This window comes from Ahaetulla prasina, chromosome 1, assembly GCF_028640845.1.
Source record: "Ahaetulla prasina isolate Xishuangbanna chromosome 1, ASM2864084v1, whole genome shotgun sequence".
NCBI lineage: Eukaryota > Metazoa > Chordata > Lepidosauria > Squamata > Colubridae > Ahaetulla > Ahaetulla prasina.
Window position 1 is genome coordinate 177993517 of NC_080539.1, and position 20572 is coordinate 178014088.

The 20572-nt window shown below is 40.4% G+C and overlaps 1 protein-coding gene across 3 annotated transcripts in view; it reads right to left on the reverse strand.

The window, feature by feature from the left end:
* COMMD1 (copper metabolism domain containing 1) overlaps positions 1–20291 on the reverse strand; it is a 121070-nt gene extending 100779 nt beyond the window's left edge. For 2 of the 3 annotated variants that reach the window (XR_009155042.1, XM_058182743.1), the window contains exon 1: positions 20054–20291. Coding sequence is in view for 2 of the 3 variants with exons in the window: in XM_058182743.1 (XP_058038726.1) it covers positions 20054–20245 (192 nt within the window). In the remaining variant the exon portion in view is untranslated. The remainder of the gene's footprint in view (positions 1–20053) is intronic. The other variant, XM_058182733.1, reaches the window with a different exon arrangement.
* Between the last annotated feature and the right edge of the window lie 281 nt (positions 20292–20572).

Sequence of the window (20572 nt, forward strand, 5' to 3'; positions counted from 1 at the left end):
ACTCTGTCTTAGGCATTGCTTTTGTAAACTAATAGCCCAAGTGGGATGAGGCTGCCTCTGGACATCATCGGCATGTCCTAGAAAATGTCAGGGTGTGGCTCAATTATCACTGACAATTTGGATGCTAGTAAAGTTATGAGTTACTGTGTGAATTAACATAGGAAGGAACTGGGGATGGTGTAGCAGAAGGAATGGCAAAACCTGGGGGCGCAGTAAATAGGGGGAATAGCCTAGAATCCCTACATAGCCGCAAGGGAACTAAGTCTAACCCTCCTTGAGTGCCGTTGACTCTTATCTAACTCTAACCAAGTGCCGACATTAGTTGAGAAGATTCCTGTGAATAGGCTTTTAGCAATAAATCAGTTAAACTGAACTTTTACATGAAGACATGGTCTTTTGCACTGACAGATGGGAGGTGTTTCTGCCTGGTTACAGCTGTTTTTCCAAAGTGTGGACCGGAACCCCAATTTCACTCCCTCACACTGTAACAAACATTTTTTAAAAGAGAATTTTGGAAGTGCAGTCTGAAAAAATCTAGAAAGTACACTGAAAACCTTCTAGAAAGATTATTTCAAGAACAATGGGACTGTTGAGGATTATCATGGAAATATCTATATAATCCTCCTGGCAGCAATATAGAAAGTGCTTATTTGAGATTTTTTTTTTAATCTCTCAGGCAAGCCTACTGCCTAGACTGCTCCCAGGAGATGTCCCACTCATGTTCTAACTAGGTCTGAGCTGCTTTCTTCCCGGTCCCAGGGGTGGTCAGTAAAGTGTTACCATTCATTGAGGAAAGATACAGATACTTCTAAATATAAAACCACAAATATATTCTGTGTCCATAAATATAACCTCATACAGCTGTTAACCACTATAGTACATTTCTGTTTAAGGCATCTAGATTCTGGAATTATAAAACAAATAGGGAAAAGGCATATGTTATGAAGGATTGCAGTATGTGATTCTACACATATTTGTATCTTTCAGCTTTATCTATTGGGTTGCAATGTACTTTGTTGTAGACTTCAGCAAAAACAGGACATTAAAATGTTTCACCAAGGCAAGTGTTATTTTTTTATGTACTCTTTCTTACCTTGGTAGGATAGAGCAAAGAACATTTTGTGTTGTTTCGTTTTTCTTCTTGGTCAACCAACATCAATAAACTGAGACAGTTTTTTGGCACAGGGTGTATTGTAAAGACCACAAATTAAATGCGGTACAATAACAGTAGAAACAAACAGTTTCAATTAAATTAAGTAGGACAGCAACTTAAAAAAACCTGACTCTCTCCATAGCATCTTTATTATTTCTTTTCAAGAGATTTCTGAATATGAAAGTCTGTTCTGTGAAGACTTAACTAATAGTTAGTGGAACGGAGAAGACACCACTTTTTTCAGTTCAGTATCTAATTATTCAGGCATAGAAAGAATGATTGTTTAAAAGTTACACTACTACATATTGAGACTCAAGAAATTCTTTTGATTTATAATTCATTTATAATCCTCAATTTACAACTACAATTGAGCCCAATATATCTAATGCTAAGTGAGACATTTGTTAAGTGAACTTTCCCTATTTTACAACATTTCTTGGCACAATTGTTAAGTGAATCATTGCAGGTGTTAAGTTAGTAGCATGGTTGTTACATGAATCTGGTTTTTCCACTGACTTTGCTTGTCAGTTACAAACAAATGACAAAGTTAGTGAGGAGCTTTGAATAATAACAGAATAACAGAGTTGGAGGGGACCTTGGAGGTCTTCTAAGCCAACCCCTTGCTCAAGCAGGAAACCTTATACCATTTCAGACAAATGGTTGTCCAATCTGTTAAAAATTTGCAGTGTTGGAGCAAACACAACTTTTGGAGGTAAGATATTCCACTGATTAATTGTTGTAACTGTCAGGAAATTTCTCCTTATTTCTAAGTTGATTCTCCCCTTCATTAGTTTCCATCTATTGCTTCCTATTCTGCCTTCAGGTACTTTGGAGAAAAGGTTGATGCTCTCTTCTTTGTGGCAGCCCCTCAAATATTGGAGCACTGCTATCATGTCATCTCTAGTCCTTCTTTTCATTAGATTAGACCAGGGGTGTCAAACTCACATTGTCACGGTCGTGTCATATGATGCATTAGGACTTTTCCGCCCTTTGCTTAACTGGGCATGGGCGTGGCCGGTGCGTGATGAATCCGGCCCGGGTGTCGGGAGCTTGACAGCCCTGGACTAGACATACTCATACCTGTGCATTTGGTTTTTCTTCAAATGCAGGTCCTTACTTTTCTTAGCATTGAATTTCATTTTGTTAGACAGGGCGCAGTAGTCGAGTTTGTTGACATCCTTCTGTATGTTGACTCTATCTTCTGGAGTGTTGGCTATTCTTGCCAGTTTGGTGTTGTCTGCAAATTTGATGAGTTTTCCTTCTATCCCTTCATCTAAATCATTCTTGGAGTTATTAAAGATTATTGGTCCTAAGACAGAGTCTTAGAGTACCATTACAGTATATTATATAATGGTACCCCAGTTACATTACCGTATATACTCGAGTATAAGCCGACCCGAATATAAGCCGAGGTACCTAATTTTACCACAAAAAACTGGGAAAAACTATTGACTCGAGTATAAGCCTAGGGTGGGAAATGAGGCAGCTACTGGTCAATGTAAAAAATAAAGATAGAGCCAAGTAAAATAACATGAATATTTATTTGAATATTTATTTTTATACTTGATACTTAAATCTTGTTTGTTTGGATAATGCTTGCAGCTGCCTTCCAAAAGTAGGAAGAGGCTTCTATTAATTAAATACAGTTAATATACTCACCTGCTGTATTATAAATAGATTTCACCTTTTGTCATAGTAAAATAGAGTTTGGTGGCAACTTCTTCAGTAGTTTTTGAAAGCTTTCAGATACAAACAAATGTCTCCCAATGCAATGTACTTTATGTCTTGTAAGTAATTTAGACTTTGTACCTACCTACCAGGCATAATTCCTACGAGATATAATAAAAATAGTCGGTTTGGTCTAAAGGGTACCATGCTAGAAAGCCAGAGACCATGAGTTCTGACCTTGGGCTAATCATACTCCTTCAGCCATATTCGCCTCAGAGTGTGGTGGTTGTAGGGAGGAAAATGTCTGCTGGATACGTTTGCCATCATGAGTTATTTGTATAAGTAATTCAGATGGCAAAGCACAGGCATATTTTTTAACTTCTATTATTTGAGCAAATCAATTAGATGGCTCTATAAGTTGAATGTTATCTAATGTAAATTCAGAAGAAAACTGATATTAGGCTATTCCAGTAGGGAATAGTAATATTCAGGTCTTCAACCATTCACTTGTATCTTTTTTTCTAATTGGATGGCTCCTACTATCATCAATCTTGGTATCTTTCTGGCTTGCCCTCAAGGGTTGGGAGTGGGGAGCATTATATATTGTAGAGTTCTCCTTCTGCATCATGGCCTTGCTCCCCTCGGACGCCGCCTTCTTGAAAGCCTCCTGACGTGGTGGTTGCCTCCGCCGCCGCTGCTACCGAGCATCTTCTTCCCGCCTGCCGCGAGGAAACCATTTAAAAGCCCAGCTTCTGAAGCACGGAGGGAGAAGAAAGAAAGCCCTGGCGGTGCAGTGAGAGGGCGGGGCGGGGGAGCCGCCAGCCTTCTCGGCCGACGCTTTCACCGTTCGGCTGGACTGGGACCGGCTTGGCTCGGGTCCGCAGTAACTCCCGCCAGGCTGTGCCGCGAGGAACCATTTAAAAGCACAGCTTCTGAAGCAGGGAGGGAGAAGAAAGAAAGCCCTGGCGGTGCAGTGAGAGGGGGGGGCGGGGAGCCGCCAGCCTTCTCGGCCGACGCTCGGCATGTCGGGGAAACCCTCCCTCCCTCAGCCGAGAAGGCTGGCGGCTCCCCGCCCGCCGCGACCCGAGCCAAGCGGTCCCAGTCCAGCCGAACGGTGAAAGCGTCGGCCGAGAAGGCTGGCGGCTCCCCGCCCGCCTCTCACTGCACCGCCAGGGCTTTCTTCTCCTCTGTGCTTCAAGCTGGGCTTTAAATGGTTTCCTCGCGGCACAGCCTGGCGGAGTTACCGCGACCAAGCCGGTCCCAGTCCAGCCGAACGGTGAAAGCGAGCGGCGCCGGCATGTCGGGAAACCCTCCTCCCTCAGCCGAAGGCTGGCGGCTCCCCGCCCGCGGACCGAGCCAAGCGGTCCCAGTCCAGCCGAACGGTGGCGGAGCGGCGCTCGGCATGTCGCTTTCACCGTTCGGCTGGACTGGGACCGGCTTGGCTCGGGTCCGCGCGGCGGGGCGGGGGAGCCGCCAGCCTTCTCGGCTGAGGGAGGGGGGGTTTCCCCGACATGCTGAGCGCCGCTCCGCTTTCACCGTTCGGCTGGACTGGGACCGGCTTGGCTCGGGTCCGCGCGGCGAACTGCTTAGCCTTGGGCAAATCCCGCCGGACGATCTCGCCGCCTCTTTGGCGTCTCCTGTGCGGGGTTCCCGAAGTACATCAAGACGTAGACTCGAGTATAAGCCGAGGGGGCGCTTTTCAGCACAAAAAACGTGCTGAAAAACTCGGCTTATACTCGAGTATATATGGTATATGTCCCATATTATGTCAGTATGATTTATAATAATAAGTCTTTTATCTCAGATTAAAATGAAGTCTTTTGACTACCCCCACAAGCAAATATATCAGATAAACGCTAGTGCTATTACTTTGCTTTGCATTTTTCAAAGACTATTTTGCAAAGTTGCAAATTATTTATTCCATATGATATTAATCTTTTATTACAAGATTTTGTACAGTTTATTTGAACATTTTAAATTCATATTCCATCATGGAATTTAAGGATTTTTAACGGTCTTATGGTTGTCCATACAAACAATGGCCTGATTTTTAGATCAGCAGCAATACTGTCCGTTCATTTACTACAGTATCATACTCTGTCTTGGTCTTAACTTCCTAACTTCCATATTTAAATACCTACATCAGATGGGAGTCTACATGTTCATTCTTGGTAATATTTCAATCATTTGGTATTCCACAAGCTTTCCATCCTTGTGATCCATAGTAAAGCGTTTTGTAAAACAGAAAATCAAATATCATAAATACCTCAATAAGCAAAATTTAGGAATGAGTTGTCCTTACGTTTAGTTAACTTTTCTGCTTGCTTAGCTCTTTGCTACCTTGATATGAACATATGAAGTAGTTTTAGACTGAGAAGTGAGGTTAAAGCATGACCTTTAAGATAAGGAAAACAAAAACAAGTTTAATCAGAGTGACTCTAATTGAGTTTCTGAGCTCAAAACGTAGTATCAATTTCTGAGCCATGTGTAAAAATATAAAGGTATATTTAACGTTGTGTCACTATGAAAGTAACACTTTCCCCAAAATTCTATCTTCAAACTCATACTTCTTTTCCTTCTTTGCCAAATTGCTGCAGCACTGTATTGCTTTTTAATCATCACTGTCCTTTTGTTCATTCACTGCACATTTTAATGAAATCTGAATAAGCTGCTGTATTTATATATTTGAGTACCTTCTGAGAAAAGGATTGAAATTGCAAGAAAATCCATTGAGCTCTATATATGTTTTCACTTGAGCCTGGTAACACTTAATTTAAAGAAAGATACAGGACACTACAATAATGGAATTGTCTTGATGATTTTATCCTAGCATGGAGAGAGGGGCTCAGAATAGGGGATGTTATTAACCCTCCTCTCCAATATGCATGAGGGGAAAAAATTAAATGTCCTTTTGCGTGGGAAGAAATGAATGATAAATTAGATACACCAAAAGATTTGTTACAGAGGCCTTTGTAATAATGACTTGAATTTTTGATTCAAGGACTCTGTGTTTAACCTTTACCATGGCTGACTCTGGTTCAAGCATTAGCAAAGACAACATAATTTTAAACTACATTTTTCTCTGAGAGGTAAATGCCTTGACTAAATCAAGGATCCACCCCAAGAAATTAGGTTTAAGCAATATATTAAGGAACACATTCTCATGTTAGCCTCATAGCAATACAGCCAAATTCCAACTGAGCATGTATGTTTGGCACAAACTGAGGCATACAAATATAGCAATAGCAGTTAGGCTTATATACCGCTTCACAGTACTCTACACCCCTTTCTAAGCAGTTTAAAGAGTCAGTTTATTGCCCCCAACAATCTCATTTTACTGAGATTGGAAGGATGGAAGGCTGAATCAACCATGAGCCGGTGAGACTCGAACTACCGAACTACTGGCAATCAGAAGTCAGCAGAAGTAGCTTGCAGTACTGCATTCTAAGCATTGCGTCACCATGGTTCATATAATTCTGATACATTTTAATTGAGTTGCTACTAAAAGTCCTTTTATCTCTGTAAGAGCAAAGTTGTGCTACATACTACTTAACAGCATAGCTCTAAATAATTTGCCTCCTGCAGAAGGAAAGTTACTGTTACAACTAGCAAATCTGAGCACTGAAAGTCTGCTTGGCAGGAGCTGTAGTTAGCCCCACTTACTGTTTTCAAAAAAGAACAGTGTCAGGTTCCAGAATGATAATAAAGGAAACAAACAGAAAAGAGAGCGAAGTGTTAGGGATCAGCGGCAGTCACCTCAAACCATTAGTCCGACCCCAGCGGTGAGTCCATCCCAGCGAACAGCGCCTCCTACAGCTATAATACCGCCCTCAAGAGCAAGTTTTATGTGTTTTTGATGTGGTAAACCAGGACACAGGGCTGCAGAATGTTCTGATGGCCTGTTTGTAAAAACAACCCCTGGACCCAGTAGCACCTGGGACCCAGTAGCACTAAACGTGGGTCTGCCAGGAAGTCCATACGTACAACACTGGAGAAGTCCCATGGAACACGCCAAGGCCCTCTTGGACAGTCAACTCCAGTGATGATTTGCGGCAAGCCCCGTGGACAACACCGACACTGATGGAAGCGAAGGGGAGTTGGACCCCATGGTATGTATGCCCATCAAGCCATTTGTAATACCTGTAACGTTAGAAGCCACTGAACGGCAGGAGTGTAATGCCCTGGTAGACTCAGGATGTACACGTTGCCTTATAAGTCTTAAATTGGCCAATGACCTAGGGGCACGTGTAAGGAAATTGCTTCAACCAATTAGGTTTGAGCAAATGGATGGGTCGTTGTTGGGGGGAGCCCCCGTATGGATATATCATTGGTTCAGGTTTTCTTAGGCCTCACAGCCGGGAGAACTTGACTTGACCTTTTTCGGTGCTACATGACAGACATGATTTATAGTACCCATAGTTTTGATTTCCCTGAGTTAGGTTTCTATTCCGCTGAACTTTCCCTGATTTCCCTGAGTTAGGTTTCTATTCCGCTGAACTTTCCCTGCTTTCCCTGAGTTAGGTTTCTATTCAGGTAAAATGTATGATTTCCTGAAAACCATGTGGTATTTTGCTAATACGTATACTCTAAACGCTCGCTGATTGGTATTGATAACTTTCTATATGCTAATTCCCTCCTTGCTGTAGTTACCCCTCCCTGCTAAAACTGCATAATAAAAGAGACTGTTGCGATCTAAGGGGAAGCTTTTTAACAACCCCTTTCTTTCGTGCTCTCTCATCTTGAAAAACTCCTGGTGTGGTGTCTTTTATTTGGCTTCTTTCGTCCTTGCGAGGACCTCCTAAATTGTCTCAGCGAGGGCTGAGACTGCTCCTGGGAACCCAGGACAACATCAACAGGGAACCTTGGGTAACAAATACGTGTTGCAGACCAGCAGCAACATCTGGGGGCTCGTCCTGTCCTGTTGTGTTGTCCAGAGGCGCGATCGTTGTCTAGCGGTGCGTCACCTTCACCCTCATTGCTTACCCGTCGGGACGCGACACGTGCACACGTAAGTAATGGGCTCCTCGAACTCGAAAGTCTCATCATTGCATAGGATGAGCTTTACTCTCTGGTGAAGAAGGCTAATTGTTTGCAAAAAGTTAATGGCACCACTGTCTATCCTCTTTCCAAGAAATCTCTTACCTCTTTTCTAGTCTCCTACTGTCTCTGTAGCTGCCTCTGCTCCCCCAGCAGACACAGCTCTTTCTCCTGCAGCGTCTCCCCCTCCGCCGGAGGATACAGACACGGCTGCAGGCACTCTTTCTGCCTTGGTTGCCTTTTCTTCTCTTTCTCTAAGAACTGAACCCCCGATATCGGCTTACCCTTTAAACCTCAATCCAGCAGGAGGGGGACAGCCGATACACGAGAACATCAATGTACGGGTGCTTAAAAATTTAAAAGAAGCTGTTACTTCCTACGGCATTTACTCTCCGTTCCTTCAGTTCCTATGCCTGCTCATTCCTTTCCCTCCTCCTCCCTTTCCCCCCACTCTGAACCTTCAAAGCATATTGAGCTAGAAAGCGTATTGTACCAAATGCCTGTTTCTTCCATCCCTGCTTTGAAAGCTGCCTCCTTTCCCCTGCCTGCCTCCCTTCCCCCAGAGCACCCCTCTCTTTCCCCCATGGGTGCGATCGCTCACATTAACCAGCAATTGATTTGGTTTGATTACTTCTCTATATCTGGAAACAATCTGGAAAAGGATTTGCTCACAGTGACTATATGGGAAAAATTGGGAACCTTTTTCCATGAAAGTCCAAGAGCCCCTGTAAAAATTCTGTACATCTGGCACATGATCCTTGAATGCCTCATTTTACTTGCAGACGTCACTTAGATCAAAAATGACTTAAAAGGATCCACAATCAGTCATGATTTAAACTGCTGAGTTTTCTCAGACAAGTTCCCCAGGTCTGTAAATGTTGTTTGATGATGTGTGTGCTTGTGTATGTATGTATGTGATCATTTTCAGACCTGCATAAGAATTGTAGAGATAATTGTGATGCTTGATTTGCATGGAATGTGTGTATGTGCAAAACTCATTGAGAAGGTGTGAAATTTCTGTGTTGTCTTTTGGATTTGCAAGAAATGTGTGCATGTGTGAGAAATTGTCTCTGCATGTGTGTGTGTGTCCAGTGTGTGTGTCTTTATGTGTATCTGTCTGCATAAATTCCGTATGCAAGCAGCCAGGTACTTTTGGAAAAATAAAATAATGTATTTTTCCTTTTGCAAGCAAGTGAGTTACTTTTGGACATTTTTTTTTCTCTTCATATGCATGAGAGTGTCTTTTCAGTGAGTTACTTTTAACTTTTTTTTCTGCCCTCTGGCTTATCTTAACTACTCCCCCCTTCGTTCCTTGCTGTGCCAGGAAAAAGGGTGGGCTACGGGGGGAAAACCATTCACCCCCACTCCATTTTTTTTTTCTTTCTCTCTTCTTTCTTGTCTGAGAAGGGAGGGACAATTAGGCTCTCTGGAAGCATTGCTTTTGTAAAAAGTCTTTTTCACCATGAAAACAATTTTGATTTTAATTTTTAATCATGCATACAATTTTGGTTTTGCTTTTAATTTTCATTTTTTATCTTTTCTGGAACTTTTTGAGGTTTAACCTGCCTGATTAAACCTATACCTTTATAAATGTTTTCAAAGCACTGAGTTGACTAAAAATGTTTCATTTAGCTTTGTATTTTTGCAGCTGTTAACATACATAATAAGAGTTGGAAGGGACCCTTGGAGGTCTTCTAGTCCAACCCCCTGCCCAGGCAGGAAACCCTACAGCATTTCAGACACATGGCTATCTTCTTATGTATGGATGCATTTTTTTTTTAAGCGTAAATCTGTTTTTTGGAAAATGCACTCAGGTTTTCCACATAAACAGACTCACCTAAAGCTTCCGCCATGTTTTTCTTTTTTGAATCTGACTCAGTGTGCCCCTTATTTGCTGTTTGTATTGTTTCTTTTTCTTTTTTAGCAGCACAATATGTGCCCTGTTTTAGGAACTATTTCAGAGATGAGTTAGAAAGTTGTAGGATGTGATAAGTTAGAAGGTTACAGAATGTGAAGAGAGAGTTACTAGTGCTGAGAAGGTTTTAGGAAGTTAGCAAAGTAAAGTAAGACAGATGAAGAATGTGGTTTGTTTTTGGAAGTTTTTGATAGCATGATTTTGTTAGTGACCAACTTCCACACATGAATAAAAAGGGTGGGAGTTGGGTTTTTATTGATTGATTGTCTTTTTCTCTGTCTTCCACATAGTACCTTTGTTAAAAAACAAAACTGAGATTTGTATGTAAACCCCCTCCCCAAGTTGTGTCATCTCTTCTTTGTCCCTGCTTTTATGTGAGTATGAATTTTAAAAGTGCTGGAAAAATGACTTTTCACCCAGGTGAACAGAGTTCAACTTTCTTTCTTCTCTGTACTTTCAGACAAATGGCTTTTCAAAACTTTTCTGATGAACCTTTCAACCTCATCTTAGACAGTCTATATGTTACTCAAATAGTAAAAACTATTTTTCAATCTTACTTGTCCCCTTCTCTTGACAAACGTACACATCCCTATTTTGTTACACATCTACGTAGCTATCAACCTTTTCCTGGTTTTCTCCAGGAAGGGAACAATGTAGCAGACGCTGCGGCCTCTGCCTCCTCTCTTTTGACACTTTCTCCTGTCTCTCCTTGGGGCAGTCACTCCTATTTTCATCAAAACAAAAAGGCGCTCATGAAACAATTTGGCTTCACGGCTGCTGAGGCATCTGATCATACATCAATGCCCTACTTGCAGCCGCCAAGGTATACATATTCAGGTTTCATCATGGCAACCTTGCAAAGGGGTGAAACCGCAAAACAAGTTATTAATCATTGTATTCGGACTTTCGTAACGTTGGGATGTCCAAAAACTCTAAAAACTGACAATGGACCAGCCTATACGAGCTCTGCCTTTGCACAATTTTGCCATCGCTGGTCAATAATCCATAAATTCGGCATTCCTTTCAATAGCCAGGGCCAGGCCATTATAGAGAGAGCGAATTTGACTCTTAAACAGGCCTTGGACAGACACTTGGGGTCAAAAGGCATCAGCCCCCCGACACTCCCGGCGTTGCAAAATGTATTAAATGTTTGCTTGTATTCATTGAATTTTCTTAATCTAACTGGATCTCCTGCCTCCACTGCTGCCTCGAGACAGTAGTCGCGTCCTCGATAGGCCTAATCACGTCCTCTGGTATATTATAGGCATCTTCCGGATCCAGCTTGGAAAGGTCCAGCTCAATTGATTACCTGGGGAAAAGGCTACGCTGCAGTTCAATTGCCTGATCGAGTCCTGTGGGTTCCGGCTCGCTGTGTCCGCCCCTGTCATCTCAATCAACCAAAAAAGAAAGATGAAAATCCTTCTGATCCTATCACTGATCTCTCTTGCCTCTTCTGTCTCTAATGCCTCTTCCTCTCTTCCTAAATGTACTTTCCTTGAACGTTTAAGTGCTTATATAAGAGTTCCTCATTGTAGAGTACAAACCCCTCTTGGGGGTCGTGCGGAACTTGTTTGCAGACAACGCCATCCCTTGCTGCATCCAGCTCAGTGGATATGGCTAAAGAATGGATATCCAATCCATCCCTCTAACAATACTTACATTATATCCTCTCCCTGTTCCACTTCTCTGTTAATTTTTAACATCTCATCTGAAGACTACAGCACTTATGTATGCTCCCTGTTTTTCCCAAAGCAAGAAAGATCTTTTGACATGAAAATTTCCCTTCTCTCTGCTACCCATTTCTCCTCTGGCGTATCTCGCTCCTTGCCCTCTTCCCACGTTTCTACCCCTGCAGCTCTCCGTTCGCAGCGCTCCTTATCCGGAGCACAGCAGAACCTGCATCGTCCCGCGAATTATACTTGGACTATTTTGGACTTCCAAGGAAGCGTCCTTCATTCCATCTCTAATCGAACTTTGTGGCCTTGGTTTCCTGCACTTTACTTTGACTTTGCTGAAATGCTGGTCGGCACCCATGGATTTAAACATAAAACAAAATGTGATCCTTCCCCTCGGGACGTCTGGACAATTGGTCCAGGCCTGTATATCTGCCCAGGACATCTTTCTGATCTCTCCCACCTAGATGAATGTGGGACCATCTCTGATTGGTACTGTAAGTCCTGGCAATGTGTGTCAACCGGAAAGATTTGGTGGACTGCTCCCTATACTACTGACTATATCAAAGCTATACTAGGCCCTGATAACAATTTGCCTTGGAATTCCTGCACCAATTGGGCCTGCTGCGGCGTTCGCCTTAATCCTATGACTGTTACTTTTACATCTCATGAAAGGAGTCTTCCGATTACTGAATGGATTAAAGGGAAAAGATGGGGGGGAAGGTCGAACGATTCATAATTCGTCTTACCATGTCCTTAGAAACATCCCCACCTGTGGGCCCAAACAAACAAGTCAATTCGCCCTTTTTACAGCCCTTGATTAAAAGCAACAATCCATTGGTGTCCTTGGTCTCCTCTGCGCATGATGCCCTTGTGGCAGCCCGTACTTTTCCTAACAATGATAGTAGGTGTTGGCTGTGTCTGTCTTCTCAACCCCCTTTTTATGAGGCCATAGGTTCCGCCCTACCTTTTACCAATAGCACCTCAGATACCGGTTGTAGGTGGTCTAACTCTTCTATAACGGTATCCTCAATTGAAGGTCAAGGTTGTTGCCTTGGGTATGTACCCTCTAACTTTTCTCACTATTGTATCAATGCCTCCTCGGATGCCTATACTTCCTGCACAATATACTTGTCCAAAGAAAGGCTAGGACTTGACACTGGAGGGTGGACTATAATACACACTACTCTATCAACTGCAGATTGAAAGATAGAGAAAAAGAGCATTCTCAATCCCACACGTGGTATCAGGGAATGTTTAATCTCTCTCCCTGGTTGACCACCCTCCTCTCTGCCCTAGCTGGTCCTCTGATTTTGTTGCTCCTTGCATGTACAATTGGCCCATGTGTTATGGGGAGAGTTCTAGCATTCTTGAAACAACGACTAAACAGTATTGGAGATGATGTCCTCTTGCTAAGGAACACTGTTGAAAATGAATATAAACAACCTCTTTTAGAATTAGCCTCTGAGGCTGATGAAGACTCTGAATCGGGAACCATTCCTTTGGAAGCTGCATTGGCTCCTGCGGGCTCTCCCGGAGGGGGGATCCACTGGGGATGTCATAGCTTTAGAAGAATATTACCCATCTTAAAAAATAAAAACAGAGGACATATGGATATATCATTTACCCATCTTAAAAAATAAAAACAGAGGACATATGGATATATCATTGGTTCAGGTTTTCTTAGGCCTCACAGCCGGGAGAACTTGACTTGACCTTTTTCAGTGCTACATGACAGACATGATTTATAGTACCCATAGTTTTGATTTCCCTGAGTTAGGTTTCTATTCCGCTGAACTTTCCCTGATTTCCCTGAGTTAGGTTTCTATTCCGCTGAACTTTCCCTGCTTTCCCTGAGTTAGGTTTCTATTCAGGTAAAATGTATGATTTCCTGAAAACCATGTGGTATTTTGCTAATACGTATACTCTAAACGCTCGCTGATTGGTATTGATAACTTTCTATATGCTAATTCCCTCCTTGCTGTAGTTACCCCTCCCTGCTAAAACTGCATAATAAAAGAGACTGTTGCGATCTAAGGGGAAGCTTTTTAACAACCCCTTTCTTTCGTGCTCTCTCATCTTGAAAAACTCCTGGTGTGGTGTCTTTTATTTGGCTTCTTTCGTCCTTGCGAGGACCTCCTAAATTGTCTCAGCGAGGGCTGAGACTCGTTCCTGCGGGAACCCAGGACAACATCAACAGGGAACCTTGGGTAACAAATACGTGTTGCAGACCAACAGCAACACCCCCGCAACTCATGTCACCGATAAAAACTGAAAATTAAAATTCTAGAGATGTAAAAATTTTAATCTGTTCAATTTGAATGCCCCTAATTTTCCAACTGTGAAAGCAGTTGTTATGTTGCTTAGTAAACAAAACCACTTTTGTTTTCAAATAAATTTTCATTATGACCATATGTTGCTTGAACTCAGAGACTCCATCAAAAACTGATCTGCCTTGTAAGAGAATGATGGCATCAAGATGACATAGAGTATATAAAGAATATTGTCCAACAACAAAAGGTGAAACTCTGAAAGTGCCTGCACTTTGGTGTCAATATGAACTCCAATAATGGAGAGTTGAGAGGGCAATGATACAACCCTGTTGGGCTTTTACTGTGAGAACAGGTGCAGCAATACCTCCTATGGCAGCATATTTAACCTGTATGTATAGATTTCTTAAGCAATCTTATCGTCAGTCAGAGTAATCAGTAATCTATGAGAAAATAATCATTTCCAAGTTCAGTTAGCAACTAGAGAGATGCTTGAGGCCCAAGCATCCTAAGCCTGCGATGCCCAAATCATCAAATTTAGTGGCTCAATTTTAGCTTTCATTGGGGAATTTAAGACGATGTAATGAATAGGATGGGGAACAGACTGTTTCTGGAAGAGCCATCTATAAAGTCCTCTCCAAAGACTTCCCTAAAATCAGTTCCATTTCTTTTGGTTATGGTCACGTTACTGCATGACTTCCTGCCTTTCAGAAGGCTGGGCTCCACAATCCATGAACTATGCACTTTTGAGGACAGAATTAGACTTTGCTGTTGCAATTATAAACTGGTGGCATAGTATGCAACAAGCGTGTTTATACATTTTAGGAAATAATATCTTTGGATTTTTTTTAAGTTTTCTGAACAAAATGTATGTAAAATATTGATGAAATTAATACACGCCCACAGCTTGCAAAGATGTATGCAAAAGACAAATATATATGTGAATTGGGAAAGGAACAAAGTAAAACTGAGAAACAGAAAGAAACCAGAACTGATTCTTTCAGGATGCAGTCACATGTTGTTTTGCTTCTCCTATTGCAAATATTACAGTTTAGAAGCAGAAGCTGACCAACAACCAAAGTGCTAGAAAACTCCAAATGAATTGCAGAAATGATCAAGAGGCTGAAAACCACAAAGGGATTGTGTTGTTTGGCATTTTTATTTATGAAAAAAACTAATGCAGAGAAGAAAGTTCTTAAATTGAGAGATCTGTAGGATTATAGCGGGTAAAATGTTTTTGTTCAGCATTCGTAATTTCATAGATTCTCCTTAATATTTATTATATTGGATATTTTAAAACAAAATTTTAAAGTAAATCAGGAAATGATATATTTGGGTAAGGTCTGAGTAGACTTCTTTCTTGCTTTTATGTTTCTCTTAATTTCTGACTATTCTATTTCATTTTCTCTCTCATATGCTAGTCTGAATTTTTTCTTTCACCTTCATTGATTTCTTTGGTTGTCCATTGAGTCTAATTTTATACAATAGTAGAAAGCTTGTATTATATGAATAATTAATTGCCTTCAGAACTGAATCTGCAGAAAAATCACCTTAAAAGAAAGGTAAAAGAAGAGAGCATCAAGAATGAGGCAATGTCTAAGAAATTTCATGCATACATATACCATATTCTCCACAGGAGTAAGATACCATAATTCTACTAAACTGTGAAGTAATTCAGGTCTATACTATGAATTGCAATGTACAACCAGCTGTATACATTAGTTTACCAACCTTTTTAAAATAAACTTCTCCCTTAACAATCACATGCAGACAGATGTATGCATTCTTTTGATTCACGCCTTATTTCTTGTACGTATGTATGCATGTATGTATGTATGTATGTGTTTGAATATATATTGATAAATGTAAAAGATATTTGTACAGACTCCTTTATACTAGTATCATATGACTGCTTCTTATAAGATCCTCAAAGTAGATTTTTATTTCTGGTAAGGATGTGGGGAAAAATATGCAGGAATAATAATTGCCACTATTATTGTCAATTATCTGCAAACTTAAATGTTGTATTGTAAGAGCCGATTTAAAACATTTTCAGAAAATTTTCATTATATACAACATGAAATATGTCTAGAAAATAGTTTAACTTCATATTTTCTGTCTTGCGCACATAATAGATTGTTTACTTTACACTCTATTTGCCTCACAAACACTGCTTAACTGCAATTATTTGGATCCTTCATTAATTATATTTGCAGAAACAAAGACCCTTCTTAACCCCAAGCTTTTGGTATTGTGCAAATAGCAAGCCTTTAAAAACTGTGTTTCATTTTTTGAAACCAGTCTTGTGACTGAAAAGATCAAAGTGCAAGATAAAAAAATCTGGTAATACACCTTGTACAAGATATTTCTTGCATTTTAAAGGAGGTTGTTGTATCATTTAATTTGTTACAGCTATTAGCAGAGAGGTCATATGCCAAATCGCACTATATCATCAGTGTCAGTAATACCAGATTTGAAAAGGAGAACTGGAAAGACAACATTAAACATGCAGCAATTTTTGCACCAAAGCTGATATTGTATATTACATTGCCATCTAGAGGAAGAAAGTGAAATAATCCCAAATACTAATTATTTAAATTAAAAAAAATCGACAGGAGGGGTGTCAAACTTGCGTCGTCATGCCTGTGTCACATGACGTATCAGCACTTTCCCCTTCACTAAACCAGACGTGGGCGTGGCCAGTGCGTGATGCATCTGGCCTGCCGGCCACAAGTTTGAAAGCCCTGATTTACAGTACTTACACTGAATCACACCATGCAAATGTTCAAATATTTATGAAATATTGTTCTGAAATTTAGAATAAGGTCCTCGATACCTAAATATGATTTTGTCAATAAACTGACTTATTCTATGAAATAGCCATCAATCAAGTAGGAAAGGAAAACTATTATTTCCATGGATAACCTTCTTTCTGTTTACCCAAAGGAGAATAAAGGGCACACCAATGTTCAGAGGTACAGCTTCACCCCCTATGGAAAGGCACAAATACCATCAGCTGGTTTGCTCCAAATTCAAGGTGACAGGCATTATCTATTATTTACATATAGGCAACCAGGTTGCATGCAAGTACGGTATGTATAGGTGGTATTTATGTTACAACATTACAATACAAATATGAAACAGTGGAGCTTACATCATGACATCACAATGCACATTTAATCATTTTGGCACCACAATAGTTAGAAAGTGATATATATTTTTATTTACACAAGAACTGCAACATTCAGAAACAAAGTATTTAAGTCTTGTGAATGATGTATATTTTGCTTTTAATTTTCATGTCCCTTTTGTTTAAGCAAAAAGATCTGAATGAAGGTTCTACCATGAAATCTTTAAACAAGAATGAATCAAAACATTTTATTACCTCAAATTATGTCCGCTTTCACTAAAATTGTTACTTTTTCTTAGTTTTGTATGCTTATTGTATTATTGTTAATTTGCTGCTGCAAATTATAACTAAATGACATATGTCTAAGAATGAAACCAGAATAAAATTTATGTAGGGTTTTATGGTATATAAACTTTTCAGACAGAAATGGTCTGAAAATATACATTGAACATACATATATATATATGCTATCTAATTACATACAAATAAAGTTAAAATTAAATTAAAAGCAATTTTTAAGAAATGAAAAACCTTAAAGATAGTTCTTTATTTGAATTTCTGTTGATATTTCCTATAAAATAACACAATAATTCTATAAAATGATCTATGCTTTCTTTACAATTATGCGAAGGGTAATAAAATCCCTTGAAGATGTTTGGTTTCAAATCAGGCTTAGGAGATGCATATACTGGCTAGATTCGTGGTTTCTTACAAACAGTTGGCTCAATTCACACAATGCATTCAACAATACGTCTTAGTTTAAAAGTTACACTGGCAGTGTTTCAACAATATGTTTGAATGAACAAAATAATATTATACCTTAAACTATCATCTCATACTATAAATATCAAGCAACATTTATAGCATAATTGCCCAGGGGACTTCCAACAAGCAAAGTCATTGGGAAAAACCAGATTCATTTAACCACCACAGCAAAAAAGTCATAAAATCATGGCAAGGCTTATTCAACAACCACATCATTTAACAACAGAAGTTCCATTCTCAATTGTGGTTGCAAGTGCTTTTACAGCAGTCCTTCTATTGATGGCAGAAAAAAATATACAAACTTTTTACATACAATATGCTGGGGGAAACCCCATCTCCAAATGTGTATTTTAAAAAGATTTTTTTAAAAAAAAAGCCTTTTCTCAAGACTATTTTAAGATGAAAACAGCTCACTAAAATTGGAAAAATACTTCATTCAGGGCTAAAAGAACCTTCATTCAAAACTGAATTCCCACCAGAAATTCCCTTTATGCATTTTCAAAGTATTGCTGCACATTCTTGAAGCGAAAAATGTTGAAACTTGACTTAGAGATTATATTTCAAATTCCAAGAAAAACTGCATGCATTTCAAATTCTAGCTTTGAGTTAGAAAAAGATGTTACAAGCTTTAAAATCCAAGATTGCACTGACCAAGGAACAAATGTAGGAAATTCTGACAATTGAAATCCGTTAGTGCCAACATGGGAGATCAATGCATGGAAGCAACTGCCATTTCTCCCTCTTTCTAAGAACAATGTGGCAGGGAGAAATGACTTTTTGTTTATTTAATTTATTTATTTATTTAGTTAGTTAGTTAGTTAGTTAGTTTGTTTGTCAAACACAACAGTATATATAAGTATAAGCATGAAATAACCATAGGGAGAAATGACTATTTATTTATTTATTTATTTATTTATTTATTTATTTGTCAAACACAACAGTATATATAAGTTATAAGCATGAAATAACCATACGAATTGGATACAATCGAAGGGAACATTAGGACAGGAACGTTGGTGTCCTTATGCACGCCCCTTACAGACCTCTTAGGAATGGGGTGAGGTCAACAGTAGATAGTCTTTGGTTAAACTTTTGGGGATTTTGGGAAGAGATCACAGAGTCAGGTAGTGTATTCCAGGCATTAACAACTCTGTTACTGAAGTCATATTTTCTACAATCAAGATTTCTACAATCAAGCCAGCGCCCTTGGAGAGAAGAGAGCAAATGGCATTTCCTCCAGTCAGGTCACACCTTGAGCAAGAGTGTTAGAGAGTCCTGAACAGATCTGAGCCAGCCCCAGTAAGGAAAAACCCTGCAGGGCGTCTCTGAATATGGCAAGGTGTATGAGCAAGGTGTAGTTAAGCGCAGATAAGTGAGAAGAAGTAGCTGCTCCAGAGAGGAAAAGCTACCTCTACTCCTCTGGCTGCATTTGGAGGATAACAGGGATTGAAGTTCAGGGATTTTCCCCCTTGCTGCCCTTTCCAGAAGAAGAGAAATAAATGCTGAGATAAACTACCGTCCCTGTCCTAATGTCCCTTTTCATGTTTTCAAATCATGTTTATACTTTATTTATTTTATATATGCTTGACAAATTAATAATAATAATAATAATAATAATAATAATAATAATAATAATAATAATAATAATAATAATAGAAATTGCGGTACCAGGAGATGCCAGAATCGAAGAAAAAGAACTGGAAAAAATAATGAAATATTGCGACCTAGCCATTGAAATTACATGGCTATGGATGAAACATGTAATAGTGATGCCCATTGTCATCAGGGCACTTGGTACCATGCCCAAGAATTCTATAAGATACATCAACAAATTGCAGCTTCCTGCAATAATACCAGCAGAACTGCAAAAAACTGCCCTACTTGGAACATCGTACATTTTTAGACGGTACTTGGTTGATACCTAGGATTATCAGCCATCACCACCAGTCAATGTATTTGTGATGCATTTTTGAATGTTCAGTTGACTGAGTTTCATATTTAATGAATAAAGTAATGATGATGATGATATTCTTTTCTTCAGGGTGGGCATCCCTAAGCTTGCGCTCTCTAGAATAGTTGCGCTTCTAGAGAACTACAGCTACAGCTGTAGCTTCAGCTATCAGGATTCCTAACCAGAACCGCTTTATAGAAGTGGTCTAAGTGGTACTGGATTTGGGAAAAGAAATCCACCTCGATCCCGCCTCCCATCCGCATCCGAGTTGCTGTGAGCATCGGGTACCAGCTGGTCCGATCACTTCAAAATGCAGGGAAAGTGAGCTTAGTTCGCGTGCATTTGAAAAGCGCGGGCTTGGCAAAAGAGGTTACTGTGCGATTTCGTACCCAGATGCCAGACCAGCCTCGCTGCGCCCCCCCAACTCCCCTCCCCTCGGTTTGCACCGCTCTGCTCCGCTCCGGCCAACCTGCCAGCCCCGCCTCCGTTACCTTGACGATTCCTTTCATTTTAGCCAGGAGAACTCCAAATTCCTGCGACGCCGTTTCCGGGTAAAGCTGCTCCCGCAGCAGCTCTTCCGTGATCTCTGTGTTGCCGTAAAAGGTGGCCTGAGCGATACCATTTAGGAGCCCAAGTAAGGGCTTGGGAGGCTCAGGCAAGGGATGCTCCGCGGAAGCCGCCATCTTGTTTGAAGGGGCTCGACTGGACCTGAAAAGACTAGAGGATGGGAGCCGGGCGGGGACAAAAACTCTTCCTTGTAAGGCGATCGCTCTTTCCTGGGGATAGTTGCGCCCCCTTTTGGTGACAGGAATGGAAAGCCGAGTTCCCTCTATGTATGGCACACGAGTTGTGTGGCATGTTTTTCTGACTTAGAAGCGTGCGAGTTTTTTAAAAAACACCCTTGCTTGCGTGACGTTATTCATTAATCAAATTTATACAGGTGCTTATCTCCTCCTAGAGGGACTTACGCCTTGCATGTATAAATATTGTGCAGTCCAGTTTGTCTAGCA